We start from the raw sequence: 23,327 nt of genomic DNA, 5'->3' as shown, positions 1-23,327 counted from the left end.
ATGTAGGTTACTGATAATGTAACTGCAAGCCCTTGTCAATAGAAAAAAAATTAAACCAAACTGATAACTACCTTAAATGGATTAAGTCTGTGGAAGGCAATTGATTGATTCATCAATGGAGAAACAAAACCAACCAACCAAACAAACAAAAAAATCAAAATCAAACTGTCAACCAGTTATTTTTATGGCAGTAGATTCATCAATAAAGAAATGAAACTAAACCAGAGGGAAAAACCAACTGCCAATTGTCAACCAGTTATTTATCTTTTTAAAAAACAACAACAACAAAATTGCGTTCAGCCAACCAGTCATACTGGGAAAACGCTTGCAGCAAAGACATCTATGGCAAAGACTCTACTGGAAAGTACCTAGAATGGAAAAGGGCCAAGTACCTCCACAGGGGCCAGGCAAACAGTGGCTACAGCCTCAGGGCAGGAGCCCAGAAACTTCTCTCAAGTACAGGAAAGCAAAACAAGTATTTGCAATTACTCTGGGCTAAAGGTGGACTGGGTCCCCTTGCTCCAAGGCGGCTGCCCTAACTGCGGCCCCTGGAAGGTGAGTGTGGGTGCCCCCTTTAAGGTGAATGTCTAACAGAAACTGCTTGGATTCCTTTGTGAGCAATTCCCGTGTTCTCTGGAATTTGGGAATCTGAACAGACGGGGTGGCGGGAGGGGTGCCCTTATTCCCGACCAAGGGCTGCAGGGTAAGGTTGGTTGGGCTCTGAGGGGCTGGAAGCCGAGAGTCCTGGTCACCACGTGCCTGGAGAGCCTGCAGAGCATGTGCCACACAGTCCTATGGGGGTCTGTGCAGGAAATCGAACGGGGATGGGACAAAGAACGGGACACATCCCACAGTGGCCACACCTCCAAGGAACTGTGTTAGAAGAGGCAGCAAGCAGTGATGGGATTGTTTAGAAAACATGCATTTTTCTCCCAACTAGAATTTGATAAGCAACTTTTTTTCAGGACTTGCCAAGCTGTCTACATGCTACATATTAAAGAGTGGCCAGATTTTCAACATTATATATCACTCCAGAGATATTCATTCATTCATTCAACAGCTGTAATTAAGTAAGAAGTGCTGGGCCCTCTCCTGGGCACTAGCATAAGTGGTGAGCAGAACAGACAAGAAGAAGACCCCAGCCCGCCTGGAGCTTACACTGTCATGTGAGGGCACACAGGAAACACCAGAAGAGTTGTGATGTATTGTATGTCAGATGATCGTAAGAGCTGTGGGGACAATGAAATCCAAGAGGAGGGATGAGAAGTGGGGGAGGGATTTAAAACACCCTGACAGGGAGGACCTCCCTGGGAGCAGGACATTCTCCAGATTAGGAAGCTGGGGAGAAAGCAGCATGTGGGATGGAGGAAGAGCAGCCAGGAGGAAGGGTGTCCCAGAGCCAAATGAACAAAGCGTTTCAGTGGAAAGGAAAGGTCCCAAATCGTGCTGAAATGACGGCTGAGAATGGACCAGAGACCAGTAGTTCACTGTGACCCTGACCGAAAGGTCACAGGAGTCCTCAGGGTTCTAGAGGGGGCAGAGGAGAGGGGTTAGAGACAACAGTGTAAACAGTTCCTTTGACAAAGCGCAGTGGCAGCTGGAGGAGGATTTGGGCTCCTGAGTTGTTGGTCTGCTTTTGGTTTGGGTTTTTGATAGGATGGGAGAATGGCAGCATCTTTGTTTTTGCCGACAGGAATGACTGAGCAGAGAGGGAAAGAAAGTTGATGTGGGGGAGGGAGGGTAGAATTTTTGCTAGAAGTGTAGCCCGCTGCACGAGGTGGGTGGATGCAGTGAGTCAGGCTGGGGGTGGGGTAGAGGGGCTTTTCTGGTCACTCCCACTGCCCCAGGGAACCTGGCAGCAAGGCCTAGGCTGAGAGTGTGCTGGGGAGGTGTCATCTCATCATCTAGAAGATCACAGGGCAGCATCAAAGGCCCGGTGGAGGTAGCGTTTCAGTGGTCAATGCTGGTTCACAGCGAGAGAACTGCTGCACTTCCCCACACTCACCAAAGCCGCTTTGGTTTTCTAGCAAACTTTTGCTCTTTGGGCTCCGACTCTTAGACAAGATTAGATTTCAATCTAACCCTTGTGGTCAATTCTTGAGACAATGAGATTCAATCTCAAATTTTCATTTCCTCTTTATGAAGGGAATTTCCCTTTCTCTCCCACTGACTTCTGTCTTTGGTGTAAGCATGGTTTAAGGTCGGCAGAGAGTGTCCACACGCCTGATCAGGGCCCAGAGCTGTTGGGGTCGCTGGTTACACCGGAAGCCAGGTTGGGAGATAAGTGCTTTGAAGTAGCAGCTCTTGGAGTGGGGAGGCCAACAGCTGTCCCACTGGAGTTCCTGGAAACCCTGTGATTACACTTGTAGATGATTTCAGTTTATAAACTTGAAATAGGCATATGAACACACGGTATAAAATTCAAAAGAGTGCAGTGAAATGAAAATCTCTCCCACCCCTGGCCTTTAGCTGCGTGTCTCCCTCTCCGGAGGCAACCATTTTTGACGGTATGTTGGGTGTGCGTGGATAATTTTAGTGACTGCTGAAGAGGTAAGGGGAGTGTGTGTGGGTAGGCCCCTCTCGGCAGGCTGGAAATACTTACTCAGGAAACTGGATGTCGATAAAATTCTTAGGCACGTATCCTTCTTGGCTCCCGAGCTCTGCCTTGAACCACTCCTCCTGGTTACTTAAGATCTACATAGAGGAGAATAAAGGACAAAGACACCGTAGGGAGTACCCAAAGAACTAACAGAAACAGTCTGCAGGGCAAAAAGCACCCTTTGGGGTTTAGAGAAAATAAACCAAAGAAACCACACTTTAGGGGATGCTGCGGGAGCAGCAGGTCATCTTGGGAGTTTAGCTCTTCTTGACCCCAAGCTATTTCTGTCCACCAGTGCCACCTACACATGTGACACAGCCATGGTGTAGCCTCTAAGACTCAGCACTCCAGGGCTTCCCTAAACCCCTTTCTCTTTTTATTTTGCAAGTTCATATGTCCCAGACCTCAGCATCTGGGCTCAGCATCTGGGCTGATGGTGAGAAGGCAAGAGTGGCCACTCCATATTTTTTCTTCTCTGCCAGGTAACCAGGAACCTCTTAAAAATTTAATTAGTTCTATGGTTTTTGGACAAGCAGATTAAAACTTAAATGTCCAAGTGGGGCCAGCTTTGAAAACAGTAACTCTTTGTGTTCACACTCTTTATGCTTCACAAATAATTTGGACATAACTCAAGATATCTGGAATGCCTTTTCAGTTTTCAATCCAGGTCACAGACAAAACCAGAAGTTCTGTCTCATTACTGTATGGTCCTACCTTGACCTTGATTCCAAATGTTTTCACATACCTTGACTACTCGTCTGACTGGCCAGACGTGGCTTTATGTGACTTCTGGTTAGTTCAGGAAATATTTCACCATTAATAAAAACAAATACTTGCCCATACTCCACTCTGAGAGTGTTTCTAAAATACATGACATAGACTTGAACAATAATTCAGAATAAAGATGGCAGAGCAAAAAGACAGAAAGAACCTTGATGATGCCACTGAGCCACTCAATCAGCCACCTAGGATGCCCCCTACTTCTAAACTTTGGATGAAAAATAATAAACCAGTGTTACTGTTTAAGCCATAGTTAGTGTCTATTTCTTGTAGCTGAAAATGTCTGCTGACAGAAGTGTTATGATGAAGGGGAACGCAGAGGATGGGTAGGAAAGACTGCCTGGGAGAGAGGGCGTCTGAGTTGTCTGGGCAATGACAGGAGGTAGCCAGGAGAAGCCTGATGTCAAAAAAACTACTTCTGGGATATGAGGAAGTGCACTGCCTTCTGGGAGTAAAAAGCCTCAGTCTGGTGGGAGTTTGGATCATGGTCCAGAGGTAGAGAGAGGGGGAATTGGGAATGCTGGCCTTGTGGGCCACGTTAAAAGTTTGGGGATTTTTATCTTGAAATTGATGGGGAGCCACTAAAGGATGGGCAATTAAAGCAGAGAAATAAGACAGTAAGAATCAGAGTTAAGAAAGAGTGTTGCATCAGAGTGGAGATGGATAGGAAGGGTAACGTCAGGGGCGGGGCGGGGGGGCACTGTAGGAGGAGAAACTGTAGGAAGACGACTGTAGGTATCCAGGCGAGAGACGAGGGGATCTGGACTCAGGAAAGGTGAGGACATATTTCAGAGGAATCAGGAAGCAAAATGGGCAGGATTTCATGACTATTCGTGGAACTAAGGGAGGATGGGGATTCTGGGATGGCTCTGGAGTTTTGGCTTGGGAGACTGAGTGGGTGGTGAAGCCTTTACTAAAATAGAAAATAGAGGAGGAGGAGCAGGTCTAAGGAAAAACTCACGGACATCAGATCGTGTGTGGGTGAGTCCAAGTCGCCCCTGGGACCATCTGAGAAGAAAAGCTCAGTGAGCAGTGGGAGATGTGTGTCTGGACTCAGAAGTGAGGATGGGATTTTAGAATCATCGGAAAGTGGGTGAAGTTGAAGTCATGGGTCCCCTGGGTTTCTCTCTCCCAGTCATGAAAGGAGAATTAAAGAGAGCTAAGTAATTGAGAAGCAGTGACGACCTATTTCCAGTATCCTTTCTGAGGGAAAAGGAAGGGGACATCACGATGCGTTTGGAATGAGAAGACCTGGTTTCTAGTTTGGCCCTGTCACTAGCTGTGCGACCTTTGGCAAGTTAATTGACCGTCTGCAAAATGGGGACAAAAGGATGGGCTAACGTCTCCTGGGGTTGTGGTGAAGATCAAATGAGCCCTGTGTCTGGGATTCCTTCAGAAAGTGTGCACTGTTTTTCAAAAATGTAATTCTGTGCAATGCGATATTCTTACAAGGGAGGACTCCAGCTCTGAAGGACACAGAAGGGTTTATACATTCTTTAAAGCATTCAATATGCATGTTTTGAATTTAATTATTTGTTCTGAAGAAATAAAAATGCATCCCATATTTGAGTTCTAGAATTGCTGAGAAAAGAAAACTCTATAGTTTCCAACATCACATGTGACTGTAGCTGTCGCTGAGGACCTGTGGGTCTGTGTGTGCTGGGGGGTGGGAGGGGAGCAGAGAATCTAGGTCAGAAGAACCAGGAAACTCGGCACCAGCACCTGGTACACACATACCGTGCACAAGGACATCGCATGCCAGGACGCCTCCTGGATTTACGGCTTTGGAATTCCTTCTACCATCACATGGGAATTTAGAATTTGGCCTGGGTGGCAAGTGTCAAGTAGGAGAGTGACAGGGATAAGGGAAAAGAGGCCACCTGGAGACTGGCTCTTCACAGTTCGAACCACACTTTGCATTCTGTTCTCTGACCTGAAACCAGCTGTAATTCTAGCAATCCTGGCTCACACCCATCTGCCTCCTCCAGCAACGGAAAGATTATCTGTTGCATGATGCTGGCCATTTCTCCCCACCACCTGGCGCTCGGTCTGCCTGAGACTGTGTCCCCAGGGAGGTGAACTTACAGGCTATTTTGGATGTCTAGAAGACACGGTTTAAAAAACCCATTTTCTGCAAAGAAGAGTATTTGGGGGGAGGTGGTTTCCTCCTGCCGTTGTTGGCGCAGGGCCCCTGACTTCCTGTTCTCATCTCTCCATCTACTCGGTTCCCCTATCTCTTGTCCCCATCAAGTAAACCTGAGCAAGGAGTTCAGCCTCAACACATGAGGTCTGACACTTCACTGTATCTTAATTCTCACAGCACTGCTTCCCAGAACACATTTGCGGGTCCCATGGCCTGAGACTGAGTTAGATGTGAAGAGGACAAAACGTGTGGTTGAGAGAATTTTAAAACTGGATGGAATTACAGCTCTTAGAGGCACAGCAGAAAAGTGAAGCACTGAGGAAGTTACCAATGTGGATTAACTGTTAGTGCTTTCAGGTCCCTGTTTCAGTGGGAAGAAGTGGGGTTGAGCCAGACGCATCACAGAAGCAGACAGAAATCAATTGGGTCAAGGGACATGTTCTGAGATGACTGATGTATCCAGCTGACGCTGTGTGTAGCTGCAGTCCCGCAGGTTTGTCACGCGGACACAAGACACCACACCTCTGGCCTGCTAAGTGCTCCTCTCAGAAGCAGCAGGATCAGGTTACTGAGCAGGAGTTCCCCATCTACCACCTTGCTCACCATTCTGTGTTCGGCATCTAGTGAGCACCTGCTGTTTGTACTCAGGTGCTGGGAATGCAGAGTGAATAAGCTGGGGCCTTTGCCCTGGGGAACTCACAGTCTGGAGGGGGTGGGTGGGTGGTGAGCTGGGAGCCATCTTTGTACCCTCTAATGAAAAAGCCAGCTTAGTCTTTTAGTGCTAGAGGCTAGACACAAAAGAGCATCTCATGAGTGAGTTGCTGGTCAGTCAAGAGAAGGCTTTGAAAACATTCCTGAGGCTCTTGGGGCATGTCACCCAGCTCTGGGGAGTGGGGAGGAGGGAAGGGACTGATGCTGCACCCTATGTGGAGAGACCCACAGGCAGGGCCACTAACTACCACGAGACAGACATTCTGTGAGGCCTGGCCGGAGGGCACCTCTCTGCTTTTCCCTTTATTGCAACAATTGCAATGTTCAGACTTTGATAAGAAGGAGTTTTGCCTTCTGTTGGAATTCCAAATGAGCATGCAGAAATGCAATTTAACAATTCAAGAAATGTGTCCAGGGCACTTGTTTGGGGCCATGCTTTGTGTTAAATGCTGGGAAGATGCAAAGTCGACCCCGGCATGGCTTTGCTCTCAGGGAGCTCACAGACTAGTGGAAGAATCAACCATTCATCCACTCACTATGAATTAGCGAGGGTCACCTTTCTGCTGCTGTAGCCACTGAGGCAGGCCTGGTCCCTGCCCTCACAGAACTCTGTCCAGTGGCCAACACATAAATGACAATCAGGATCCCATGGGGCAAGGGCAGCGATGGGAGGTAGGGCAGGGATGTATAGGGTGCGTGAGGGCACGGAGGCTTGGTCTGCCCATTAATAACTGTTATGTGAGGCGGGCTCGTAAGTGTGTTGAATGAGGTGTGTGTGAAATGCTGTGGAAATGCTCAAGATGGAGGGATTAATTTCCCCAGGGCAGTAGGGAGCGAGGGTTGGTGAGGGTTCTGAGTCAGAGGTGGTCAAATATGTGTGTGCGGAAGAAGGGCGTTTGAAGGACGGGGGAAGCCTGAGAAAGGATGGTAGACAAAGTGCAGTGCCGTGACCCAGGGGCATTAGTACACAAAGATGTGTGTGTATGTGCATTCACACACATGAGTGTGATGAGGTTGGGGTCCGATGGCTTAGATTTCAACCAGCTGGTTATGGGGAACCACTGAAGGCTTCTGAATAAGGAAGTGGCATGACCCAATTTGTCATCTAGAAAAATCCCTCTGGGAGTAGTACATAGCATGATTGAAGGAGGAAGACACAGGGGGTGATGAGGTCAGTCAAGGGGCTGTGGCAATAGTCTGAACAGTCAGAGAGCAGCAGTGAGTAATACTAAAAACACATGGTGGCCATTTACTGAGCATTCGTTTTGGGATAGGGACATTACTTCTAATCCATTCTACGACCCTGCAAGAAAGATAGATCCTCCACTTACAGAAGATACTGAAGCTCAGACGGGCAAGTGTCTGGCCTCAGGCCACACAGCTAGTAAGCTGGGATTCAAACTCAAATTTAGCTGGCTCCAAAGTTCCTTGCTCCTTTTTACTGCATCACATCCCTCTCCAGCAAAGAAGGGGGTTGCCCAAGAGATGTCAGGGAAGACACATCTTTAGAGCAGAGGACAGTGTTTGCATGACAGGCAGAGCGCCATTCAAATCCAGAAGAGGGATGGTTAGCAGGGTCACATTCTACAGGCATTTTGGTATGGTCATTATATTCCACACTGATGACATCATCAGTGGATCTGAAGGGAGAACTGGGGGGTAAAAGTCGATCCCAGAGGGTTCCTGGGGGATTGGAAGCGGGGCAGTGGAGGCGCCCAGAAGAGAGGATCTGTCCCTGTACTGGCAACAAAGAGAGGAAAGGAATTGGAAGCTGGTTTGTGAAGCAGAGTTGAGAAAAGTTGTTTTTTCTTTTAACTTTTGTAGGGAACAGGGAAAACTTAAGCAAGATAATAGATTCTGTTTGCAATGGGAAGTGAGGGGTGGGAGTTGGCTCCTCCCCCACTGTAGAGTTACATGTTCACAATACCCCATGAATTAGGGAAAGACTGGTCACCAAATGGCAGATCCCTCTGTGATCTTGGTAAGATTCCAAAGAAATTGGGATCTTTTCCTGGGTCAGGAGCCCAAGGACATTTCGACTTTGAGAGGCTCCAACACTGAAGGCGCACTTTTTGCAGCCACATTATTAGATCTTGCAAGGTGAGAACAGTTAGGAGGATAAATACTGGGGGTGTTCAAGTTCTAAACCGAGTCATCATCTGGTTTACGCTCCACAGACTCTTTCTGAGTCACCCTCTCACGTACTGACAAGGTTCTTCCTATAACAAGGGTAATTTTTAGTGGTGAGACAATGGAGGCTGCAGTACTACTGGGCTGGCCATGTGGGCTGCTGAGGGCCAGGGATCAGGATGTCTGCAGGTGCTCTGAGGATGGGGTGGGCAGTGTTGGCATCACAGACTCCTCGTGCCCTCTTGAAGGGCTTGTGCTCTTTTGCCCAAAACAGGGGCTAAGATGCAGAATCTGTGAGTGTGGGGCATGAAATCTGGGAGAGGTCTAAGGCATCGTCAGTTTAGCAAGTGGCCACTAGGACTCAAGTGCAGGCTCGGTGAGCGTGGCCTTTGCTGATCTCCTCCAGCTGCCTTTCCCACAGGCTGTCTCCACCGCACCCTCCTCTTGTAAGTCCTAGCCATGCTGAATCTGACAGTGCTCACAAAATTCTGCACGGGCTTGCTCATTTCCAAGCTTTCGCTCAAAGCCCAGCTCACCATTATACCCCGAACAACTGATGTTGCCGCACGTGCCTACAGACCCATCTTTCAAAGTGGGATCGCTTGTCTCCTCCCCTGTGGTTCCCAAGCTCTCAGACAAGAACATCTATATGCATTTTTTTCCCCTCCAGAGACCACGAACATCTTAGAGCAAGGATGGTGGCTTGTGCCAACTGGACTTCCATCACCTGGCCTAATAGCTGGCACAAAGGCACTGGAAGGAAACCTTCTGATTGAGGTAAACTTCTTTTTTGAAAAGAACTGTGTGTCGTTCTCAAGAAACAAAGGCATGGACTCAGTGAACAGAGCAACCTAAACTCCCCACCGAGGCCCTGCACCCCAGGTCACCTACCTTCAGGATATCTCCGGTGTGAAAACTCAGTTCATCCTCACCTGAGGCCGTGAAATCAAACTTGGCGATGGCTTCCATGTTGTAATGTGAAGCTGGAAGGAAAATAATGTGGTCATTGTGCCTTTCTGCCAGGAGAAGGGCAGCAGAGCAGGTGGTGCTGCGTAGCAGTCTTAGCAGCTGGTAGGCGAGGAGTCGACTGTCTCTAGGCCGGAGAGAGAGGCCCAAGTGCACAGTGAGAACTTTTGTTTTTGAGAAGGGTTGCTGGAGCCTTTAGGACCTGCTTTCTGGCATCTTCCTCTGAATCCCTAGATGCCAGGAGCAGAAAATGAAAGGCAGACTGACCCTCCTTTCATCTTCCTTTGCCTGGCACCATTTCTGGGCCATCTCCATGTCTGGTTCATGGGGAAAAGACTTGCCCTCATCTCTAACTGGAGGCCTGGGGGGCTGGAAAGGCTGTTCTGCACCACGGTCCCAAGGCTGCCCCTTGGCAGCTCTGCTTAACCGTGCAGCGTTAGTTAGACAGATGCTATTATCTCCTTTGTGTCTGAATCACTTCAGAGAATTGGACAGCGTTGGCCAGTGGGGAACTTCAGGGCCTTCTGCATGGTTTGAGAGCAGAAAGCACTCTGGTTTTAGAGGTGGCAGGCTCAACAGGCCAGCTTCCTTATTTATTTTATTAATGTAGTATAAACCAAGTACATTTGAAAACTTTTCATTTTATTACTTCCAAACTGAGTTAAAATATTGACCCCTCCTAATACTAGATGAGACCTATGTAAGATAAAAAGGTCAGCCTACAAATGAAACAGAGGTTTTGGTTTTAGGAGATAGTGGGGATGTAAGAGAGCTGAGATCTGATTTTGTTGGTGAATAGCTAGCTATATGATTTTGTACAAGTAATTAGACCTCTTGGAGTCAAAGTTTCCTCATCTGTAAAATAGAGGTCGTAATAGTCAACTAATAAGTGAAATTAAATCAAATAATAGAGGCAAAATGTCATAGAAGATAAACCTAAATAGTATTTTTATTTAAAAATAATTTGATGGGGTTAATTTATCCTCAGCAAAGGTATAGCCTGGCTAACAGCAGCCCAAGTTTCCTTCTAAATTCTCTCATCTCCTAGAAACTCTTCTCAGTGACATTTGATGTTTGTTCTCCATGACCCTCAAACCCCTCGGCCCTCTGTTAAGATGGCTTACTGTCAGGACGCAGCCTGGAAAGCTGTAGCCTGGAAAGCTGTTTTTTGGTATTCATGCTTTGTAAAATTTGCCTAAGTCCCAAACACTTTAGATTAGTAACCCCCAAACCTAACTGACTTTCAGTGACCAGTAAACTGGAACTACAATTGTCCCCTCAGTGAGGATTTCTGCCCAAGTGACGAGATCTGGGTAAATAAGGAAGATGGTGGTTGGGCACAGCGGCAGAAACCCGGGGATTAAAGCCGACTGCAACAGCGGTGATAGCAACGGGCTCATTTCCTTGATTTTCCACCTTTGCTTGGTCGTCCAAAGGCAATTTGTAGAGATGAATATTACCAATCCCAAAGATATTAAGCAAAAAATATTTTAGCAGCCAAAGTAAAATGTCATCACTAACTGCCTGAGCTTACTCATCGGCCCAAACTACCCTCCCCCCAAAAGTATACTTTTTGTACACTTTCTGTAAGATCTGTCCATTTAAGGCAAATTAAAATTTTGTGACCTAGGATGACCCACTCAACAGGAAGGCATACTCTGCCCTCCTTAGTGAATACTAAATGCCTTTGCTGATTTGATTCATCCCATTACTTTAACATGCAAAGCGTCCCCTAATTAAGGCCTTGCCTCTAGTTGGCACCACATTAAGATGTGGTATCTGTGGGTCATCCTCATGGTGTCAACAATAGACACTGGTCACCTCAGGAGATCAAATGTCAGGTGAATGGTCCTGAAAACCAACATCCCATTTCTATGCAAATTTAGTTTAATAAGCAGGAGGGAGACAAGGGGAGTGCCATGCTAAACATATTAGAAAGTCACATAAATTAGAGATGAAAAGAATATTAAAGGCATGCTCTAGATAATGACCTTGAGCTTGGGAAGCTGTTTCCTATATTACATGTAATTCAGATCAGGCCTTGGTTCAGACTGGCTGTAAGTCACTCCAGTGAAAGGGCCGAGGCCGGAGGAGAGTTGCTTCTGAGTGGTGGCCCTTTTCTCCGCCTTCCCCCCAGGAGGCAGGTGGCAATGCAAAGCCAACCACACGAGTGCATCACAGAGCTCCCCAGCTGATGATATTAATCCTGGCTCAAAAACCCAATTAAACAGGCCTGCTCTTTAGGAAATCACTTTGAAAATATTTGTTTGCATCCCACTTCCATTTGTGAAATGAAATCTATTCAGAGGCTGTTTGGTAGGAGGAAGATGTTCAGGGTGAAGTGGCGTATGCTCTGTTTTTGTTCAAATCATAGGGCTTTGCAAATTCTTTCCTTGAATTTACCATTCTCTGCTTCCCTAATAGCAGAGGAAGGTAAATGTGCCACCCCTAGGGGTCAGTCTCCTCTTTGATCATAGAATTGCATAAAAATTTATATCCCATTCCTCTACAGCCATTAATTTTTTTTATCTTCACCCAAGGATATGTTTATTGATTTTAGAGAGAGAGGCAAGGATAGAGAGAGGGCGGGAGGGAGAGACAGACAGACATCAATGTGAGAGAGAAACATCTATCTGTTGCCTCCCATACACATCCCAAATGGCGATTGAACCTACAACCCAGGTATGTGCCCTGACTTGGGGGTTGAACCTGCAACCTTCGGATGTTCCAGATGACACTCTAACCAACCAAGCCACCTGGCCAGGGCTATTAGTTTTAATTTTGAAAGGTTTAAAATTGCCACTATGAAAAGGAAAACTGAACCTATGTAGTTTATTCAGTATTTATCTATTGTTTTGCAATCTATACCTTCCAACACTGCATACTGCATCTGGGGAACAAAATATATACGATGGAGATAAAACATGGTAGCAACAATTTCAAGATAGAAAAGAGGAGAGAGAGAGAGAGCAGTCGTCTCTTCAATTCGAGAATGCAACAGCACCTTTTTGATGCTGTTTGTAGTAACAGTGCTTCTGACCTTGCGGGTAGATGAAGACAGGGCCACCTATTCAGAGAACCTCCCAGATGGGTTAGATGTGGTTTTTCTGCCAGTGATCAGCTTTAGAAATGGCTAAAATGCTACCTGCCACAGAATGTGAGTGAGAAGTGACAGGATCCAAGGGCAGTGAAACCACCCCCAGCAGCCTCCCCGTACCTACCCCAACCCAACCCAGTGACAAAGCCATTGTCAAGAAATCCCACCTCAGAACCATGCAAAGGGCTCCTGCCCCTACTGCTCCCTCTGCTTCTCACCAGCCCTCTGCCACGGTCTCACCCCCCTCATGAACTGCACGTAATATCCATTAGCAGCCCTGCAACACAGATCTGCTTCACCACAAGGCAACCAACCCCCCACAGGACTTCCCGAGGCACAATTATCTCTGCCCTTGCATTTCCATTTAAGCTTCTTTTACCAGTAAAAGGACCTGAAAAATATTCAGACTATATATGAGGAACACTTACCTACTTCTAAAATACAGTCACCACAGACGATGCAAACAGAAGCCATGAGACAGTCCTTTAAATTATCCTTAATTGGTGTCATTTACCTAGATTTGAATACCTGTCACACATAATGTCAACGCATACAGACATTTTTGTGAAAATGTAGTTGATGAAGTGTCTCATCGCCCACATTTTCGAGCGCCGCCCTAACAACAAAATCATGTACGAAATTGGTTCGATTGTGCAAGAGGAGCTCTCACACCAGAGTCACACAGTCTCTTCCCTCCTTCCTTCCGCAACTTAGTGTCTGGAGCCATTAATAATTTTTTTTAAGTCCAGAAGGTATATAGAAACCTTTTCGGATTTTTCATCTGATTTGTTTATGCAGATGTAGTTCTATCAAAACACCTGATTTTCCTTAAGGTATTTGTTGCACAGGCAGACACTTCTGTGTTTAGAAATTTCAATTTCAGTTCATTGAAAACTGCAAAACCAACCTTTATCATGTACCAAACTGATTAAAATACAACAACATATTTATTGGAAAAAGTATCCTTAATTGAAAGCCAGATTAAGTGAATGTGTTCAGAAACACACAGCTACTGTCAAAATGGTGTCAGGCAAGAAACTTCTTGAAAGATGTCAGCTCCTCCTAAGTGGGCTATGAATAGCCAAGGGTTCTTTTTATGCGTCTCTTAAAAAGAGCAATTGCATAACATCAGAAAGCTGCTTGGAGATTCAGGCTCAGGACCCATCGGAGGAGGGAGCCTGAACCGAATCAGTGACACCACTTCCTACTTTCCTGGGGAGAATTCTAATCTGAAGATCATGTGACTGCCCCAGTTCATGTTGTAATACAGTTAAGATAATGCCTCAGGGGCGGAGAGAGAGGAGAGAGAGAGAGAGAAACACTGCGTCTTCCAAGTACAGTTGACTGTTGAACAACATGGGGGTTAGGGGTGCTGACCCCACACTCAGTCAAAAACTCGCAAAGAACTTTTGACTTCCCAAAAGCCTAGTTGTCCCTTGGTATTCTGGACTGGTTCCAGAACTCCCACAGATAAGAAAATCTGAGGTTGCTCAAGTCTTCTAACTGAAAGCCTTGTATATGGTAGGCCCTCCTCCTCTGGGCACTCTCAGCCTCAGATGAAAACAGTATAGGTATTTACTGGACAAAACAAACAAACAAACAACAAACCCACACATAAGTAAACTGGCACAGTTTCAGGACCAGCTATATTGCTGGTAGCATATTTATCAGGACATTAGCAACAAATGTAATTTTTGTGAATTTATCTTGTGCATGAAACTAAGTGATAGAATAGTGAGGAGTTAACACTTTAGGGATTTGGCTGTAGTTATGAAGAGGAATGTGGCTAAAAATGTGAAGTTATGCCAACCACTGAACTTCACCTAAGGCAGACACCTGGACCCACAGCCTTTCTACTTGTCAGGCGAAGTCCCTCCTGGAGACAATGAGCAGGTAAAGCATCCACTGCCCTCTGCAACTGCTGGGTCAGCTCAATGACGTTTCAGAAGTAGGAAGCCTTACCCTACCAGGAAAATGATTAATGATTATAGCTAAGCCTCACTGTATACAATAGATAAGTTCTTGAAAAGTTATTATGAATAGAGTATTTGTAAATGGAATCATATTAGCATGCATGTGGAAGCTCATTGCATAAAAGAACCCTGTGGTGAATCCTTTTACAAAATGAAAGGAAAAATTGTTATGCAAATCCTTACCTTTTAATTTACCTCTTTTAGAGTCTGGGTTTTCCTGTACTGAGTCTTAAAAAAGAGCACACCTGGCCCTGGCTGGTGTAGTTCAGTGGATTGAGCATGGGCCTGTGAAGCAAAGGATCGTGGTTCGATCCCCAGTCAGGGCACATGCCTGGGTTGCAAGCCAGGTCCCCAGTAGGGGACACATGAGAGGCAACCACACATTGATGTTTCTCTCCCACTCTTTCTCCTTCCCGTCCCTCTCTCTATTAAAAAATAATAACCATAAAAAAAAAAGCACACCTGTATAACCTTGCAGCACCTCACACCCCGGGTTTAGTAAATACTAGTTTTCCCTCTTCTTAACTCTCAAAATCCTTTGAAAAACCTCTCCTATGGATCTATAACGTTTCAGTTAGAGTACAGACTAGGAGTCATCAAATCTTTTCTGTAAGGGCCAGAGAGTGAATATTTCTGGCTGTGTGTCCATATGGTCCCTGCCAGAACCACCCCACTGTGCTGCTGTAGCAAGAAGGCAGCCGCAGAGAAAAGTAAAGGAATGGGAGAAGCTAGAGTCCGATAAAACTGTATTTATGAAAGATGAAATTTGAACATAATCTTTTAAAATTGTTTTTAAAGATTTTATTTATTCATCTTTAGAGGGGGAAGGGAAGGGAAGGACAGAGGGAGAGAAATAACAATGTATGGTTGCCTCTTGTGAGTCCCCTGCTGGGAACTGGCCTGCAACCCAGGCATGTGCCCTGACTGGGAATCAAACCGCAATCCCTCGGTTTGCAGGCCCATGCTTAATCCACTGAGCTACACGAGCCAGGTGAACATAATTTTTACATGCCACGAAGTATTATTGGTTTTCTGATTTTTCTACAACCATTTACAAATGGAAAAACCATCTTAGCTCATGCTCAGAACTATGTGATAGCTTGAATTTGGCCTACGGGCCATAGCTTGCCACCCCGACATACACATTTATATCTGTATCCTCTTTCTCCTAGTAGTTTGTAAACTTCTTAAGGAGAAGAGTTTTAGCTCAGAGGACAGAGCGTGAGCTTTGGAGAAGATGGACCTGAATTTGAACTTCAGATGTGCCATTTGCTTCTCAAGTGCCCTGTTTCTTCATCCACAAGTGTGGCCACACTTACTGCATGGGTATGTAGTGTGTTAGTGTGTATAAAGAACTTGGCACACAGTAGGTGTCCAATAAGTGCTAATAGTAGCTGCTGTTATTTGTTCTTGGATTCCCTATAATATCTATCCAGCATTTAGTAGGCACTTAGGACATATTGGCTGAGTGAATAAAAACATGATAAATGACCTGCCATCAGAGTTATAACCATCATTGATTTCCTCGGGGAAGGGGCAGCAGATAGGACCCATTTACAAGGATCAATTAATTTCCCACTCAGAGGTGCCCTGACTTCTCAGCAAACTCAGCCAAAGATAAAGAAGTACACACCAATGTTAAACGTCTGATTTATTAATCCAATAGAGGGCAATGGTGCACCCCAAACCGCCAATTCCATCTTGTAACTTTTCTTTGTATTGAAGAAGAAGCCCCACAACCTTTATCCAGACAGTTTTCTCAATTGTCCTCATTGTCTCTTGTGCCTTTGAAGGCACATAAACTTTGACATTTCAAAGAGTCTAAAACCCATAAAATACAAAATTGTTTAGATGGAAAAGATTGGAAACCATCTGCTCCTACCCATTTCCTGATACTTAAATTCCCTCTGAGTTTCCCGAAAAGGGGGTCCCTGTTAATCTCACAGTGACTGGTTCCTCATTCCTGCTTTTGATTTTAGATCCATGGTTTGTGTTGAAACCCCTATAGTGTGTGTGTGTGAAACCCCTACACTAGGTGTGTCTGTCTGTCTGTCTGTCTGAAGCTTACGGCTGTGGCTGAAGCCTTTCTGCCTTAGTTTATTTCAGTGTCCTGTCCTGTCCAGTGCCCAGTAAAAGGTGACCAACTGAGGCAGAAAGGCTCCAGTTACACTTATAGCGTTCAGATAAAAGAAAAACATGCAGTAGGGGCTTCAACACAAATCATTAATCTCAAAAATTCATCAGCATAGGATGAATAGCTACCTATAATTCACCTGTCGGCCTCTGCTTAGTCTTCTGGAAACGCAAACCAATCCAATCTGGAAAGGAAGGAGAAAGAAAGAAAGCAAAAGATGGAGCATGGCCAAGAGACTGAGGGCTGACTTTTCCTCATTTTGGGTTCTCATATGACAACATTTTCGCTCCGCTCTAAACCAGCAGAAGCCCTGCCACAGCAGACCTCTTAATCAGCTGGCCATGTTAGAAATGTCAACCTTTCCCCTGAACTGTCTGACAAGGCTTACACTTAAAAAACAACAACAACAACAACAAAAAACTGTGCTTGGTCTTGAATTACTTCTAACTCATCCTCTGAAATAGAGACCCCCAAATGCTATTCTAGTAAGATCCTTCTCCTGGGCTCTCTGGAAACTGTGATCTGTGGCCAGGTGCAGAGGGTGAGGTGGGAGTTGAATCATGGCAGCTACAACCCCGCTTATAGGTAGCCACAGACTTGGGAGTGGCCTTCAGGGGCCAACGCTTTAAAAGATTTCCAATCAACAATTCCTATTCTTCTCTACACCTTGCACCTCCCAAGTCAGATGCAAGACTATTTCCTTTTAGGCCAGGATTCCTGAGGAATAAATGGCCTTCTCAGGAGGACCTGGTCTATTTCCACAGGTGCTCTCTCCATGGGGTATAAACATTTCTGATTTTATCGCAACCAGAGAAAGTCAAGACAAGTGAACTATACCCCACCAGACCATTTCTGCTTGGTTGGCTAAGATTTTCATACCCTCTAAGAGCCTCCATATTGTATGCTTTTATGCATGTAGGGCATTGCTATTTTCCTCTTGTCCCCAGGTGACTCATTACTTCCTCCTCCAAAGCCCCAGGAAACCATAAATCCCCCAGCACAACAGGCAGGGGTGAACACATGGAGCTAGATGGGCTCCGAAGCTCATCTGAGAACAGCAACTGCTCGTGCTGACCCAATGCTAGTTGTGGAGACTGCAAGGAGGTGGCTTATGAAAGAAGCCTTCTGGGCATTCCCCATCTTTCTGTGCAGGTGTGTCCCCCACCTGCAGTCATTCTCTGGCTACTTCATTTCTGAGGAAAGCAGCAACAGAGCTGTCTCTGATGACAGGTCTCTAACAGGCAGTGGGCTTGCAGGTGAAACAGGGAACTTGGGCAGCAGCAGTGTGCTGTCCTCCCCCTGGACATCAGGCTGAGACCAGAGGCCCCCTCAGCGGGGCTGGCTTCACACCCCCTGACCCAGCTCTCCCCACCAGACCCTCTCTCTGTCAGCCTCCTAGAGTGTCAGTCCCACCCTTTGGCCCTGCCTTGAGATTTCTTCCTATTTTCCCAATGGGAACTATCCCTCCAGCTAGAAGGCACATGGTTTCTAGGTTTGGAAGCCAAATAAATATATTTCAAAGACTTACAAACTTTATATGACTGGAGAGTCCCTCTAAATCCTGTATATCCTTATTTAATCAAAGTGCTGTTCTGCAGGTCCCTGTCTGTCACTGTGGATTAGGGAGATTTCATAGGTCTCAAGGATTCTTCCCTGTTTTTAAATTAGCTCCTCTTTTCCTGCTTAAGGTTTTTGTTTTTCTGGGGGTGGGATGGGGAGTGGGGAGTGGTATAGTGAGCAGAGAAAACAGAAGAGGGGAGGAAACAAATCAGGAGCTTGTCCCTGTGCAGGTCTCCGCCCCAGCCTTATAAATTGAGTGATGTCCAGATGAAGGGTCATTTGCTCTTCCTTTTTCTGGTTTAGCTTTTAAAAATTGTTTTTTGTTAAAGCACAGTTGACCTACAATATTATATTCCTTGTTCTATTTTTTATTACCTCACTCTTCTTCAATCAACACCAGTCTGGCTTATAAAACTTTTTCTAAGTTCAAAGCATGTCACATAAACTCTTACTTGTTCTCAATATTTTTGTAAGAAAAAAAAATTTTTTTAAATGTAATGTATACGTCCTATCAAACTCAAGCAAGTTCTTCCCTTTTCTTCCTAATTTGCCACTCTGCACAAGGTGAGGCTGCCAGCAACTGTGGAGGTTCATGGGACCAGGATGTCAGGGGTACCTGCTTCAAATTTCGAGTCTCACTTGGGTAGCTGGGGAAGCTTCACTTCTCTGTGCCTCAGTTTCCTCATCAAGAATCCAGTCATAATCCTCACCCCACTACATTGTCAGGAAGAGGATGGAGAATGCTCGGTTTTCTTCAGTGTTCAACGATTTAGCATCTTTCTCTAAGGCACTTTTGCTGCTCTGCTATCTACCACCCTTTCTCGTAGAGAAGAAAATGTCAACACTTTCTAGAAAGTGTGCATCCACCAAGCATATACTCCTTTCAGCTTTTCAAGCCCAGTTTTTCCTTATCCACCCTGTGCTAGTGCCAGGATCTCGCCACTCACCACCGTGCGCTGGCTGCAAAGCCATTGGGAGGTAAACGGCCCTGTGATCAAGACAACCCAGGAAGGAAAGAGAGAAGATGCCACTGACCAGAGGGAAGTGCAGAAATGGAAGGCTGGGAGACAGAACACTGACTCAGCTTCTCAACCGTGCTGCCGGCCCAGAGCTCAGTCACTGCACAGCCGTCTTGAAACAGGAAGCCCTTGGGCAGCCACGCTGGGGCAGCACCCAAGGCAGCCTCACCTACGTCCAGGCACAACCGGCTAAGACTAAGCTCCGTGTATTGATAGGGTCTACCACTGTTATTATTACTATCACATTTAAAACTAATGCTGCATTACTATCACATTAAAACTAATAGCTGAGAAACTGAGGGGAGAGAGGAGTGACCTTGTCTGCTGGCCCCTAAGGCTGTGCACTCTGCTTCCACACCGGCCCTCTGCCAGCCCTGGCAAAAGGGCGCGAGTCCCACGCTAGTTCGGGATAACTACTAACTAGCTCGGGGCTCCCTGAAACCTTCCTGAGTGCTGTTCTTCAGCTGAGCAATTGATGGCAATAGTTCTCACACACCCACAAAATTCAAGGCCATTACTCCTCAGTCAAAGAGGCAAAGACTACAATAAAGTTGGCTGACCTCAGGCCAGGCAATCGTCTGCTTTAAGGCAATTGCAGAAATGGAAACAATCTCAGTTAATAAACTTATAAGCTACTGCTCTCTTCTTTTCCTTTCCTTTCTGTTCAATGTTCTCTCTGTCTGTCTCATTCTTTTCTAACCTTTTCCACCATCAACTGTCCCCATAATATTTTTTCAAGTTCTTTTTCTTCCTCCTTAAAACATTACTCACTATAACCTAATCAGGAAAAAAGTATATTTAAAGTGCTTTTGTTTTCAAATCTCCTTCACTTCGCTTGTTTAAGTGGCACCATCAGCACACACCAATCCAGCACACGTGGAATGGAAAGAGCCCACCAGCCCTGCTGGAGCCACTCCCTGCAGCCCCGCTCTGCTGCGGAGCTCATGGGACATGTGCCAGTCCCTCATCCTACCCTCGTTGTTACCTAAAGTAATGACAACTGTCGACAGAGGCACCGTGAATCCTGCTCTCAAAACCCCAACCTGAGTGAGGCATTAGTCACACCTGCCCAGAATCAGAAATTACCTAACGAGCCCTATGAGAAGGGTGAGAGGGGCGGCGGAGGATGTGAGTGGGGGGCAAGAAGGAGACAGACAGACAGACAGACACTTTGCAAATTTTCAGGCTTCATTTATTTTTCACTTCCTAGTTTATATTCACATCGTGGTTTCCCCTCACATGCGTCACCAGGATTTCATAGTGCCTTTGCGTTCTCTTCCCCTTTTCTCTCCTTCTGGTCACTCTGTGCTTGTTTTCATTGATTTTTATATTTGTTTCTATCAATTTCAGGAACCATGGCACATGGATCATAAATCTGAAAGCCTTCGTGGTCTTGCTCTGTCGTCGCCACGGCTAGAAGGTCATTTGCAAATGCTGCACATACACTCGGTGCCCTCTCTCCTTTTCTTCGCCACCTGCGTCACCTTAATTCTTATTTGGGCAAAGCTCAAAAGGGTACAGTAGATGACTGAACGACCACAACCACTTTAATCTTCTCGTCACTTTTTATTTATACACCCAAGTGCCCATTTATTATTGGAATGCAGTCATTTTTCAGTTTGCTGGGCATACAGTTCACAGATGTGGACATTAACCCATATAATAGCTTCCCTTGCTTCCCCTGATACATCTGTCCCAAAAAGTTGGTGATAATTACATTTTAAAATATTAAGTCACCCATCAAGGCACTAAAAAGCTGCCAATTAAAAGAATGATAGTGCAAATTACTTCCATCAACTAGAAATTTAGGTCTTAATTTGAGTTTGCTTAAACGGAGGAACACGTGTGTTTGCCTTGTTTAAAGTAGTTCTTTCTCTTTAATTGCCAGTTTTGATATAGCCTCTTTTCCAGGCTACTGAGTTTAGGGCCCTACAGCAAGTAGGACCCTAAACCTTAGGTTCCCAAATCTGGAAGTGGCCCTGAAGTTGGTCCAGTCTTTCCCTAATTCATTGAGATGTCAGAGAACGGGCACAGGGAGGCGTGGAATTGGGAGGGGACAAATAACTTGGTGAATTGCTACAGTGAACCACAATGGCTCACTCTAATTTTCAGTCTGAATTCTGCCCTAAGAAATAAAAGCTTTGGATAGATGAAGATGCTCCCAAGTCCCGTTTTCTTATTTATAAACATAAATGCCCCCAGGGTCCTCTACAGCCTTCCATATGACAAGGTTCAGACCCCTCGCTCTCCTGGACACTCTCTTCAGGTTGCATCACGGTTTCTCAGTGTTCTTCTCAGAACGTGCTACCTGGAATTGAATCCAGGGGTCTGGGCTGGACCAAGTATGATTGGACTATTTAATTACTCATCTGGACAGTAGATTTTTAATGATGTGTTACACTTTGGGCCGTTAGGGCGTTCAACAGCTATGACAAAACCCAAGTGTCCCCACTGTGAAGAGGCTTCAGGCCACGCCTCTCTGCTTCTGCAGGGGGGTTTGAAAACCTAAACAAGAGGCTCACATTTAATCTTTTTGACATTCATCTTGTTTTTGTCCTTCCCCATTGGCAGTCTCTTCCGTCAGCCACAATTCTTTCTGGCATGGATTTGTATTCCTCCCCCTTGGTCATCTCTTCCAACTCTTTTTTTTTCCACAAGGAAACTTAATGCCTTTTTTGGTCTTTATTCCATAATAAATAGAACACGTGCTTTGAAGTCATGCAGAGCTGGGTTTGAATCCTGACTCTTCCCTTCTCCTGCCGCGCAATCATAAGCAAATTGGTCATCTTGGAACTCAGTTTCTTACCTAAAGTCTCCCTCCAGGTTGTCGTTAATCTATGAATCAACCTACTTTGAGTATTGACTCCAAACACACCAGATTAAGTAGTTATCATTCAGCCTATCTTCCTGCATTTTGTTCTCTAGGATGTCAGGACAAATGTAAACAGATGCCTCAATACACTCACTGTGTGTGCCCGCGGCCCTTTCCTTATCTGCCAGGCTAACAACCCTCTGGAAGCAAACGCACCAGAACAGGGGCAGCTCTTCCTTCAGGGCCATACTGGGGAAAATGCAAAGTGGAAGGCATTTATCTTCTCACTCACTTTCCCCCTTTTGTGCTTTCTGTTCCCCACTTCCCATCCTCTTTCCCAGGCTACTGAGTTTCCTTTTGATGTCTTTTAAATAGTCTGCTGTCACCTTACCTACTGCACCACATTCCCATCCTGTTCCCCCTGTTGATGGAGCCAAGACCCCTTGTGTTGAGACTTTTCCACCATGCATGTCTTGGGGTCACCTTCCCATTCGATCCACCACCTCCCAGATCCACTTGGGACCCTCCCGTTGTCATTTCAGGCCTTCAGCAATCTGCCCCCACTGTCTCTCTCTAAACTGACTTCAGGAAACCATGTACTCCATGCAATGTGCTTTACTAAATGGTTCCTAATTATTCTCTAAGTGCCCCATCTGCATCTTTGCCTCTGAGCTGGTTTTTCTTCCGCCATCTAATGCAGGCTGCTGTGTACAGTTGTGCAGGTTGTTCACTGTGCAAGGGCCCCTGGCTGAGACTGCGGTGGGGTTGAAGTCCGTCTGCTGCCTTCTATTCAAGCTGTGAGGCCTGGTATGGGACTGCATCTGTCTAAGTTAGGGGTACACTTTTCTAATGGAAACGAACGCACCTAGTCTAATTTCAAAACGGCTCCTTTAAGGCCTTAGTCAGGACCTGCCCATCATACCCTGCGCTCTTGCTCTTTTATTCTTCTACCCTTGGTAGTGCTGGGGCCATGTCAGATGAGATAGGTAAGCACATGGGCTTTGGAGTCATGCTGCCAGAGTTCAAATCCCAGGGCTACCACTACCACTATCTTTTGCACAGGCATTTGGGTGACCCTGAGCAAGTTATTTAACCCTCTGAGCCTCCATTTCCTCATCTTTAACACAGGAATAACAATAGTGCCTGCCTCATAATGTTCTTGTGAATAATACATGAAATATCCATCTAAACGTCTTAGCATGGTGCCTGGCACACGGGGCACTCAGTAGGTGTTAACTTCTGCTACACTGTGCACCGGTAGCCAACGATGAGATGTGCTGGGGCTCTCAGGAAGCATGAGTGGCAGAGTGCTACCTCGCTAAGGAGGCCTGCTGGGTAGAATTCAATAGAATTCAAATACACAACACATAGTTTTCTAGTATATCTGACATTTTTACCTTTTT

General features: G+C 45.8%; 1 protein-coding gene across 4 annotated transcripts in view; it reads right to left on the bottom strand.

Moving 5' to 3' along the window:
- The window catches only part of GRAP2 (GRB2 related adaptor protein 2), a 67,938-nt gene that overhangs the window by 10,473 nt on the left and 34,138 nt on the right, over positions 1-23,327 (bottom strand). For 2 of the 4 annotated variants that reach the window (XM_037068446.1, XM_037068447.1), the window contains 2 exons: positions 9,255-9,346; positions 2,603-2,694 (listed from right to left, as the gene is read on the bottom strand). In XM_037068446.1, the coding sequence (XP_036924341.1) occupies positions 2,603-2,694; positions 9,255-9,332 (170 nt within the window). In that variant the 5' untranslated portion in view covers positions 9,333-9,346. Of the gene's footprint in view, positions 1-2,602; positions 2,695-9,254; positions 9,347-16,661; positions 17,856-23,327 lie in introns of those variants that run through there. The other 2 variants (XM_037068448.1, XM_037068449.1) reach the window with 2 other exon arrangements.

This window comes from Sturnira hondurensis, unplaced genomic scaffold, assembly GCF_014824575.4.
Source record: "Sturnira hondurensis isolate 20B ecotype Veracruz unplaced genomic scaffold, ASM1482457v3 Scaffold0017436, whole genome shotgun sequence".
In the NCBI taxonomy this organism is placed as follows: domain Eukaryota; kingdom Metazoa; phylum Chordata; class Mammalia; order Chiroptera; family Phyllostomidae; genus Sturnira; species Sturnira hondurensis.
The sequence above is the reverse complement of the archived record's forward strand: the minus strand, read 5'-3'. Positions and strand labels throughout refer to the sequence as shown.